Here is a 12,364-nt window from a genome sequence, read left to right as displayed (position 1 = left end):
TTCAACTCCAGTGATTTTTAATATTAGATTATTGCAAAAGTTTTTCTCAGTATTCTGGTTTTATATGGAAATATTATTGCTTGTAACATTTAAATGAAATAATTAGTCATATGTTCCAACCATCAAAATCAAATTTATTCTATTATAAGAACAGTTTATTTTTCAGATTAGTTTTATTTCAGAAGAATGGAAACATTCAAAATTAAACAGAACAAAAAATTAAAATTTAATATATATAAAAAGATAAAAAAGTTTAATACTACTTTTGTAATCATTTTATCCCTAGATCATTTAAATAACAGAATAATAAACTTACCGAGATCAAGATCATCTTTTCTAGGTCTTTGACTATATGGTGTAGCTCTGTAAATGGTATCTAATGCTTTTTCTTTAACTTGAGAAATGGTGTCACAATCAAGAACCTTCACAGGGACGTTTTCAGTGCTAGGATCTAATCCACTAAATACTGTTTGTAGAGCTATGGTTACATAGACGGTCTGAAAAATAAAAGAGAAGAGGAAATGAATATTTACTTTACTCTGACTGATTCAAGCAATTAACAAACGAATGATTGGAATAATTTCATTTACCATTGGCTTAAAGTCAATTGACTGTCTTATAAGCTTCTCTTCCGAGAGTGAATACCGTGCTTCGGAAGAGATTGCATCAACAGGACCCTTGTCAACCTGCTGCTTCATTGCACGAAACAGCATATAAAGTGGTTCGCCAGCGCACTCGCGCATAAATTTGTACAGCAGAAAAGTGAACCAAGCGGATAGCATTTTTTCTGCAACACTCTCGGTCCTGAAAAGAAAAACATCCATTTAATTTTAGATTTAATTGAATGCTTTCAAGCTCACAGCATTGAATTTAATTCATTAAAATCAACTGGTTAATAAAACTCTTATTTTTATTTATAATGATTATGGTTTTTTTGCTCTCACATTGTGCTAGATTTTTTCATCCATATACGTACAAAAAAAAACATTTCTAATAAACAACATTATCTATAATGAGAACAAACATAATTTTTAATGAAATCACTTTATCAAAAGTTTAATTGAAGAATTTTTTTTTTTATAAAATGTACAATAAATAAATTTCCGTATCTTTCGAAATACTTGAGGTAATAAGAAGGCTGAACAAAAATATTAAGAATAATAAACTTTTAAAGTCAGTGTAAAAGTCAAATATAAATTATGAAAGTATCATGGTCTTTTAAATGTTTTTAAAGCAATAATAAAAGGGCAGTTAGTAAGTAATATTTGAATTAATAAAATGTAATATTCAATCTGTATAATCAATATCTTAACCAAATATTGATTTATTAAATATTTATAAAAGAACTCAAATCATGGAAATATTTATTAATTTGCATAGAATTTATTAAAGACCTTTAATGAAATTCATTCTATAAGTAATATTATACTTGATGCATAATTTCAAAGAAATTTTGATAAATTGAAAGAAATGAAAAAATTGTGGTTATGAGTAAAAGTATAAATTAGTGCTTTGAAGGCGAGAGAAATAATTTAAAAATAGAAAAAAATTTAATTTGTAGAAATTATGTGATTTCTCAAGCTTAGCAATAGTAGATAAAAAGAGAAAAGGCAATCGTGAAGAATTACGGTGATGATATATTTTTAACACTTACCGTCTAAGTAGTAATTTAGGATGACTTTTCCCTTCCATACATTTTTCGATGAGTTCAGCAAGTAGAGTTTTTAAAATATCTGTGCAGTACTCCATTTTACTCTGCAGTGTTACCATGATGAGACTTGCAACATTGACACGATCCCTCATTGAAAAGTAACGATTGCTTTCAAGGGTCCTCACAAAGAGAAGTAGGAAGGTTTTATTCATAATAAGCTGTCCAAAAAGACGTAAACCTTTCTCTTTACGTGATAGTTCTGGTCTATCCCACTGAAGAACTACGTGGTTATCAACATTCGGAAACAGAATTTTCATAGCATACGTCCTGTAATCTAGGAAAGGTATTCCGCCACTGGTTACATCACCAGTGAGATCAGTAATTTCCGTTTGTAATTCAGCAAACGCCTCTTTACATTCAGCTGCGACACGTAATTCAAGAATATCCATCTGTTCTTGCATGTTTTTGAGCACACGGTTACTTTCCGTTGATTTTCGTCTATATGCAATGAGGAATGCGATGAAAATGACGATAAGAACTACGATAGCCACTACAACACCTATAAGTGCAGGTTTGGAAAGTGGTCCATTCAAACCAGTAGGTAGAGCATAACTCAATTTGCCTATCTTGAAACGTAGAGTATTGCCAACAATAACTATTACTTCAGGCAGTTCTTGTTTATCAGGCAGACCTTCGGCATTGAGTGCCGGGGGTTGAGAAAGCGGTGGCCTACAAGTGAGTTGTTGCCTCGATAGAGATGTCACGTTACAATAAGTAGAACCGATCTGAACAATCACGTCTGACTCTTGACAAGCACGATCAAGATGTTGGCCATTGATCGTGAGATAATCACTTTTGTAATACTTGACTTCTTCATCGAATGTATCATAAATAGGATTGGGATAAAGAAGAAAATGGTTAAAGCCGTACTGAGTGAGATTTTGAACTCCAGATACATTGTCCATGCGAAATCCGTATTCTAAATTCAAAGGTTTCTCTGCATCTAGTACTACATTTTCTGGCACTTCAATCGTTGGTGATTTGCACTCCATATTCGTTTGACTAAGAACGTCACAGCGAGATACAAACATTTTCTCATCGTAATATACATACATCTGTGGATTTTGAATATAACCAAGGTTCTTTCCAGTAACTGAAATCTTGATTCCACCTGCTGGGATTCCTTTAGGAATTTTCATCTGTCCAGCAACACCACTCTCGACGCTTTTAATGGTCGGATCATCTACGTACTCAAAAAATCCATTATAAGTTCTGTTTTTTCCGTCGAATATCATTAAGAGAGTTCCATTTCTGTTAATATCACTAGCACTAGTCATACATAATGTCTCGTTGGACTCTGCATTAATTACCGAGCAAGGCAGGTCATCAATCATAACTTTAATCTCACTGCCGGCATTCATATACCTTCCAGTAATTTTCACAGTCGTTCCTCCACTTCTCGGTCCATATTTCGGTGAAATATTCGTGATGACTGGGTTGACAAACTGATAATTATGTCTGGATTGACCTCGAAAATTTTCTATCTTTACAATAACTGGTCCTTGTTTTTGCTCTTTATTACCAGGACCATCAACTCGACATGTAATTTGTTTTGTGCGTATGTAAAGGCTCTCATAAGGCTGGCAAGGCAATCCAGCAACAGTCACGCCTCCATAAATGTCACTAAAGGTCTTACCGAGATTAATTCCTTTGATCGTTATGTTGGTGTTACCTTCCCATGGACCCATCATTGGTTCAAATGAATGTATCTCTGGGTTTGGACAAGTCATATTTCTATCTAACCATATTCCGAATCCACGTTCACATTGTTCTTTTACTTCACACCTATCTGAGCTTTGACACCAACCACAGCCATATTTTGGAGGGATTGCTAAACACATACCACAATTGTCTGCCATGTCGCGGCATCTATATATAACAACGTGAATATTGTAGGGGTTGTCAAGAGGCTTGGATCCACCCCAGATAACAGCAAATGGTACAGTTATGTTGGGCGGTTTTGAGCTGTATGAAAATTCCATTTCATCACAAGCAATTGTATCACCAAAAATTTTGGCATTGACACTCGTTACTCGTCCTTCTATGTTGAATTGACAGACAAACCGAGTTTGTACGATAAATTGCTGAAAAAATAAAATAAAAGTAAATATTGAATCTTTACAAAAATTCTTTTTGTTTTTTTTGGTCAATAGATAATTCATTATTTCATGAAATTTCAATTTGAATTTTTTAAATTTTAAATTACAAATTGATCTCAAAATAAAAAATTTTATTTTCTTTATTATCAGAATATAAATCTAGGTTGTATTTTCTCTCAACTTTAATTGGTTATACTTGAATTTTCTTTAGTCAGACGAGTTTTAAAAAAAAACCATCTTAAATCAATACTTACTCCTATGATATGCACTTGGACAGAAATAGGTTTTTTAACGCCAGAAGGCACGAGAATCTCCTGAGATCCGGTTGAATTTATTGTTGGACAGAATGCTGGCCCACTTCTATAACTCGGTCCTATTCTCTATAATAAAAAGATATATAAAAAATTAATTTTTCCAATATTGTAATGGATTTTAGTGAAAGGCTATATATTACTTGATAGTTTACTATGAATAAACTTGAATCATTAATACTCTGCTCCAATTAATTCAACGACATGTTAATAGACTTGAAAATTCCCATTACTATTATTATACTGATGTAATTTATTGTTGAAAGTTGAAAAATTGAAAAAAATTCTGTCAATAGATATTCATAAACTTTTAACGATTATTTAAATTCATATTAATTTTATTTCCGTTTTCTTGTATAAATATTTATACCTTTCGTACAAATTAATTTCATCTAATAGAAGACATTTCTAATTTTAATTTTTCAATTATAAAATAAAAATATATATTTAAATTACAATTTTTTTAATTATAAATGATTAAAAATTTAATAACTAGAAATTGATTTGAAATTATTTGTACAAAATTGAAAGATAAATAAGAATCATGAGATGGGAATATTGATTCATAAATCGGAATCAATTAAAATCATTCATTTTCATTAAAAACGGCTGAACAACGATGGTAATAAATAAATAGATTTTTCTATAAAATAAATTCATTATTGACTTACATTAACACCCGTGACGAGAATGTCATTACGGCAGTTTGCGGCAGTGTCATGTGTACATCTGTGTCCATCGACACACCAATCACAAGGGAAACTGGATGATACGCATTCAGTACACGATGAGTAGGTATTACAGTCAAAGAATGTGAAATTAGTTGCTACAAGATCTGGTCCATTGGTCATTCTAACCGATAATTTAGCTGTAAAATGGTGATGGCCTACTGGAATGGAAGGCAACAGGTCAGTTCTTGGCGTCGTACAGTTGACTCCAGATGTTTTTCGTGATGCATTTGTGATAAGAGTTTTGTCAAATACGGAGAATGCACATAGAAATTCTCCATTTAGAGTTGGCAAATTGTCAATTGATAATTCTAGAGTTCGTGCAGTCGTTTTCTGTAATTGATCTGGTGTTACTGAAGTTATAGTGGTACATCGACCACTCTTGTATGGAACCCAATAAAGAGGATCGTTTGCAGCATCCGGACAGTCACTACGTAAATTACATTTATTCTCCAATGAGCACCAGCCACAATATGGATCTTTAGCACCAAGGCAATCCCAACAAGTCTTGTATACAGAGCATTCTTGAACTTTAACCTTGGAGACTTTCTTTTCAGTCAGCACGTAGAGATGCATTGGTGGCTGTTGAGCATCAAACAGCAGGTCGGGGTTCACTGTTGAGTTAGGATCGATCTCCAGATCTCCATATTCCTGTGCAATACTTGCACTCTCTACAACCACCTAGAAAATAAAAAATTTTATAATTACTTCAGTTTAAATATAATTTTATAAAGCTATTATACGTAATTGTACATTCCTTATGCTAAAAATGAAGATTATATTATCCATGAAGTAATAATTGTTAAAAAAATTTGTAAATTATGAAAATGTATAGTCGAGTTATGTTTATACATTTTTTCACGATTTTGTACTTGAAACTATTTCATGGCTAATTTACTTTGCCTATCAATTAGAAATAGAATATGAAGGAATAAATATATATAATATATATAAAATATTACTTTGGTTTGAGTACATTTATTTCTATTGATGCAGAAATGAAATGTGTATTTCGTTTTTCAGAGGAGCATTGAATTATAGTTATTGAAGCCCGTAACAATTATAAATGAATTATTGATCATCACTGCAGAAAGTTCATAATTTGAATCTGTATTGAATTTATGGTAATGAAACCATCATTTCAATACTTTATAATATTTTTAAATCATCAACTAAATTGTATTAATCAACGGTTATTTTCACATTTTAAATAATTATTTTCAGCTAATCCCAAAATTTTTGTCTTAATTTGAAATTCATTAAGTGAAAATAATAATGAAGTACAACTGTCACTGAATATTTAGTGGCAATTAAAATGATAAATTATTTTAAATCATTTTACACATGACAAAATTATTTCAAATTATATTAATATTTGATAATAATTGTAGATTTTTCATGTCGTGAAATAATTAAAGCAACACTTGTAGTTTGAAATATGTTAATTAAAAAAATGTTCAAACACAATATACCATAACTGGAGCATAAAATTATTGTATAATTATTAGCTTTCGTTTATATTGAATTTCAAATCAAATCATTACAGGGGTAGTTTCATTACCATGATTTGATTAAATTCATATTTGATACAATCATGAATTAAATATAATAAAAATAATCTCATCATCAATTTAAGATTTATGATCAAAGCAAACTTCGTTTAAAAGATATTCCTTTCAAATTCTCTTAAATATTTACTGTACCACTAATAATCTCTGGTGTTAAATGGGAAAACTTTTTCCAATTAAAAAAATTCTATTTCCTATAGTGTAGTCACTTTTTACAATAAATAAAACGAATCGTGTTCTAATGCTCTTATTAGCTGTTCTATCAGCAATAAATGTCTATACATAATATAACCATGCAGAATGTTTGAGTGTAAAAGCAACAGGTTCGAAAAAGCAGTGTAATCGATCGGCCACTGCATAGATAAATATAAAAAAAAATAGTTAATATATTGTTTTGACTATATCCTATATATGATAGGTAATTTGTTCAAATCTACCTTGGTGGCCTGAGGACGTGGTATAACAAATCTCAGTACGATTCTCAGAGAGCGAATTTACAGAGTATTGAATGATTACAAAAAAAAAAAAAATGAACAAAAAAAAGATATATAGACTTGCTCAATCATAACGGTATTTATTGACTTGATGAAACAAAGACCCTCGACGGTTCTCGCATTTCGCAACCCCGATTTGTGCTGAGCAATATGCTATATCTTTGCTCGGTTCCGCACGTTGGGAGGAAACAAAGCGCCCCGGGAAAGCGGATCGATTGGTTCTGGGAAGGTATAGAGAAAGAGAGAAGAACTAAATCCTGAAGGAGAGAGAAACTATCAAAATGTCTAGAGAGAATAGAAGGAAGAGTGTTAACTTTTGTGACTATATCATTACTCTTACACATTCTCTAGTGTAATAGAGAAGCTTTTTCCTACAGTTTGTTATGATTTTAGTAGGGTAAGGTTCTGCACTGAATAACATAGTTGAAGGATATATGTTGTGCTGAATGTATAAAATTTTGCAGTTTCTGTGAAGCCAAAACTAAGTTATAAAGGGAGAGGAGACTGAACCATTAGTACCAACGAATGTTTTATTCTCAATTCCACTAATTTCCTCTCGATTTTCAACAATAGAAGCTGCCAACATTGAATTCTATCGTCAATGTAATTCCTAGGGACTCTCGCATCACAGTCGACAGTAAATCGATTTAGAATAATTTGCTCAGATGAGAGTATGCTCGAAAGTTATAGAAATGTATACATTCATGTAACATTGATGATAAATATACATGTATATGGGATGTGCACAAGAGTATGAATTTATATGAATGCGTTTAAAGCAACGGGAATTATATTTGTGATGTATCAAGTTGGGGTGATTCATCCAGGAAATGAGATAATGATATAATGAGTTGTAGAATCATGAACCACCGTCATTTTCATCATGAAATTTCTGTCCTCGAGTTTAATTTGAAATGATAAATAAAGCAATCAGAAAAAAAAGATAAATTGATGATCGAAATAAAAAAAAATTCTGATTAAATAAGCCCGAATTGTCATAATAGACTTTGATATAATTTTATTTTAAAATACTGTTATGCAATTTATCTTTAGAATAATACTATTTATGGCGTTGATAAATAATTTCTGAACGTGGGAAAAATGATTGAATCTGTTTTACTGTAAACACAATGTTTGATGATTTTTTTTATCATGAAAAATGATGAAGCAAAAATTTATTGTATGTTGTGATATTCAATTTATTTAAAAATAAAATATTTCTATTTAAAGAGTTCTCTGCATAATTAAACAGTGAAAAATAATCCATTTATAATTCATCATAATTTTTTTTTTTATTTTATGAGTAAAAATAAATCAAATTAAATTATGTTTATATTTTTTTATAATTTTACAGAAAAATTTAGAAAATTTTTTATCAAATTTAAATTATCTATAAATTTGAAATAGTCAAGTTGTTCATCATTATCAATCTCAACATCAAACTAGAATCAGTTGAAGATAAATATTGTAAGTGGAATAACAAATCAATATTTATGGATCACTCAAGATGATTTAATGAAATAATTTTCTACCAAAGTAAAGAATAAAAATGATTATTAGTTTAAATGAATGTTTCAATAGCACGTCAAAACTATTGCGTCAGTCCTATACCTATTAAGTAAATTGATCGGCGAAAAAATGAAATTGATAAAAGAGAGAAACTAATATGAAATTTGAAAGGCAACGCGGGTGGGACCAGCACCTTTCTATGATATAATAGCTCTGATTTATATGAAAGAACGAGATAAAAATAGAAATAAAAAATCCTAGACAATGACAAGAATAATAATTCAATATCGCGTGAAGAGAGGTCATAATAACCGGCACGGTCTCACACCGAGATCAAAGTTTCAATTCCGTTTATATTCACTCGCCTTCATAAATATCGTCAAAAAAAAAAATTGCTTCTAGTATCCCAATTGCATTGGTGAATATCATAAAAGTTGGCCCGAATTTAAATACTGTGTATCGGAGATAGGGAGAAGTAGTGTGTGGCTTAAGTGAAGGTGATGAAAGGAATATCGAATGAGTGGAAATATGGGTCGAGGAGGGGTGTGCAAGTTGTGGAATGCGACTGCATGCTTAATGGAGGAGTAAGAAAGAGGACAAGAGAGAAGTTGAACATCCCCGCGAGACTCGCCGTGGGGCGAATGATCGAACTCTTGTACAAAAGGTCAAGATCGAGAACAAAGGGAGATCGAATGATGTGAAGTTACTTGATTTGCTTGATCCTCCCAACCGTCCTTATGTTTAATAAGGAGTGGTTTCAGATTCAACTGATACTCAAATATGTACTCTTTCTATATGCAAACATGGGTAATTATAAAATTGCTAGTCTGTGTAAATATCATATTAATTTATCATCTTCAACTACTTTACGCATGAGTTAAAAATTCAGTCAGAGTAAAGTCTAAAAGTATTAGAAATATATTTATTTTAGATAATATCTTAAATCTTTTGAAATGAAATCATTCTTATAAATATGATTTTGTCAGAATATTTATTCAAATAAAATTGTTTAATAATGACCAATCAAATTTTTTGTTATTTGTCACTTAAAAGTCTATAAAATTTTTATTGAAAGCAATTTTTTCATTTAAATAAATAATTTCATTCCAAGGCGAGTCATTTAGAATAGTTAACTGATTATAAAGTCGGTTTACACCAATAAATTCAATTACATCAGTAAAATGTTTTATTTTTTTAATTTTATCGATTTAATTAACTTCAGAGCAACTTTTAATTTTTATAATTTAACTGAATTTTTTTAATTCAATTACTCTATAAAATTTCAACAATCACTTTCTGATACAATAAATTCATCTTTATTAGTGAACTTTGCTTAAGATTATTTAGAGTTTGAAAAATTTTTTTGTTATTTATTAACAATAAAAAAATTCGATCAATTATAAATACACTCTTATTTGTTATTTATGTCTTAAATTTACAAACAATTATCTCAACAAGCTACTAAAAATTCAACAAAAATTTCTATCATCATATTTTGATGTTAAACTATTTTCAAGTCAATGAATTCCACCTCAAGGACAAATCTATATCTCTTTCATATTTACATACAAATTTTCTTCAGCATCATATCACGAATAATTGTTATTTATTACATGGCCAATAATGATTATAAATAATAAATTGGATAAAAATATTCCGATCCTTCAAATTATAAAACAGCGTAAATATTTCTTGTGTAAAATTCGATCCATAAAGTTTAATTATTTCAGCTGTACATGACATGATTTCACATGGAACTAAGCAAGGTTCACTCGAAGCAGACTTTATAAGGATATTGTATGGTATAATATTAAATAACAGCCGTAAAAATTGTTTCAACTTTATAAGTATAAGGCGTACACACTCGATGTACAACATAGTTTCATCGGGAGCCTTGGCGATTAATAATGAAATGCCACTTGCAACAGAAGGCACAGCAGGACGTCTTAATTATCAGGATGGTTGTACACGTAGTGAACGATTGACGGGCACATGATGGCAAAGAATCGTCAAGATTCCTTTTGATCGTTGACTACCGAGGACACATGCTTAAAGTCGAGCTCTTCAAGTTCATTCGTTTGTTCTTCATCCTTGATGAACGTCATTCTACTTGACACCGGAAGTACAGTAAAGAGAAAACCTAACTCTCTTGTTAATTACAAACTATATGTTGATGAAAGCCCATATATACAAAGAAAGATACCTTTTTTTGAGATCAATATTTGTTTTAAATTATTTGCTAAATTTCTTAGTCAAGTTATTTTTAATGATAATTTAAGTAATTATTTTTTTTTAAAAGTTATTCTTTTGGGTTATATTTTTTCACAGCCCTATTAAAAGAATATGAAAAATGGTGATAAGATAATTTAATTCATTTATTCTATTATATATACTGAGGTAAAATATTTTTAAGAGGAAAACCAGTTTTTGTACGTTGTGAAAATATTTGATTATATACTTGTATGAAAGACAGAAAAAAAATGCTTACGAAAAGGTAACTCTTTTCTTTTAAAAATAGCATCGTTATTTAGAATAACAAATAAATAAAATCTCAGTGGAAAACATAAAGAAGAAAAAAATAAATAATAATAAATTTTTTCATAGAATTTTTTAGTTTCAATAGAATATATTCTGAAAAAAATCTCGCGAAAACAACTGGTTAATGCTGATTGCAAAGAGAACATTTAGTGGATAAAAAAAATCGTTCAAGAAGATTTTCAGGATTGCTTTGAAGAGTAAATTTGTTCGTTTGAGCTTGGACTTTCCTCAAGAAAATAATAAGTGTTTGTATTTTTTTTTCAACTTATTTAAATATAATATACTATTTAATTGGAAGAGATGAGAAATCTCATTCGACAGATGTAAAAAAAGATTGAGAGTAATCTGAAAGGAGATGAAAGGAAAAAAGAGAGCGAGATGTTTACTTCAAGATTCATTTAATAGTTGATCAGATAGACGGGTAGAAGCGAAGGTTAAAATTCTCTTGACGTCTTAATTAAGGTCGTACAGAGTGTCTCAACTAAGCACTCGAGATGAGTTTGTCAATGAAAGGAAAAATGGAGACTACCCTGTTGCCCTCATACCCTTTCTACACTTGCATTGGGGGATGAATCCTATAAGCTTTTACCTATAGCTTTTTCTCGCATCCACAATTTTCTACGTAGGCCAATTAATTTCACCTCAGGGCTTCTGCAAACTTCGAGATATTCTCTTCTCTCCGCTGAATATAACAGCGAAATAAAGATAAATAAACTACAGGTGCCACTATTCAAATTTTACCGCCTAATCTACTTAGTACGATGCAGTAAATGAACTTTCATTTTTTTCCTTAAGACTCTCTTTCTTTTTATTAATGTGCTTTATGACTTCGGTAATATTAAATGCTAATTTCATTCTATAAAACGACCTTATTATTCAAATCATTGCTTTTTTTCTCTCAAAAGCTATAACATTAATCAACTGAATTTTTATATACTATTGTTTTTGCATTGTTGCATTTTTTAATGTTAAAATTTTATTTGTTTTAACAAAAAAGTTTTTTTTACTTTTTCAATATTTATCATTTGTATAAGCTTTAGGATTAGTGTTATTTTTTTTTCCTTTAACGATTTTTGCATTTATTTTGTGTATAATTATTTATTCATCTCTTAAAAATCAATATTGTCTTGTATTACAATGTAAACCTTCAAAAAGACGGCTTACACTTGATTATTCATCAAAAGTATCTCTTTACATTGAAATATTTTAATAAATAAATAAATTACTTAAGCCGCAAATTTTTATATTCTCGAATATTTTAAAAATTAGAATATAGTTGAGAAATTTATTGTGAATCACAAAGATTATTTAAAAAATATTTCATTTATGTATTTCATATTTAATTTTAATGTGTCTATTATATTGAAATAGAAAATATTTATTATAAAAATTTTTACCTCTTAAGG

The 12,364-nt window shown here is 29.9% G+C and overlaps 1 protein-coding gene across 2 annotated transcripts in view; it reads right to left on the bottom strand.

The window, feature by feature from the left end:
* PlexA (plexin A) overlaps positions 1 to 12,364 on the bottom strand; it is a 149,953-nt gene that overhangs the window by 2,007 nt on the left and 135,582 nt on the right. For both annotated transcript variants that reach the window (XM_035080383.1, XM_035080384.1), the window contains exons 4-8: positions 4,793 to 5,530; positions 4,065 to 4,190; positions 1,655 to 3,795; positions 591 to 804; positions 317 to 497 (exon numbers count right to left, since the gene is read on the bottom strand). In XM_035080383.1, coding sequence (XP_034936274.1) covers positions 317 to 497; positions 591 to 804; positions 1,655 to 3,795; positions 4,065 to 4,190; positions 4,793 to 5,530 — 3,400 coding nt within the window. The remainder of the gene's footprint in view (positions 1 to 316; positions 498 to 590; positions 805 to 1,654; positions 3,796 to 4,064; positions 4,191 to 4,792; positions 5,531 to 12,364) is intronic.

The sequence above is a fragment of the Chelonus insularis genome, unplaced genomic scaffold (genome assembly GCF_013357705.1).
Source record: "Chelonus insularis isolate UGA/USDA-ARS -01 unplaced genomic scaffold, ASM1335770v1 contig_276_pilon, whole genome shotgun sequence".
NCBI classification, from domain to species: domain Eukaryota; kingdom Metazoa; phylum Arthropoda; class Insecta; order Hymenoptera; family Braconidae; genus Chelonus; species Chelonus insularis.
This window is presented reverse-complemented; position numbering and strand designations above follow the sequence as displayed.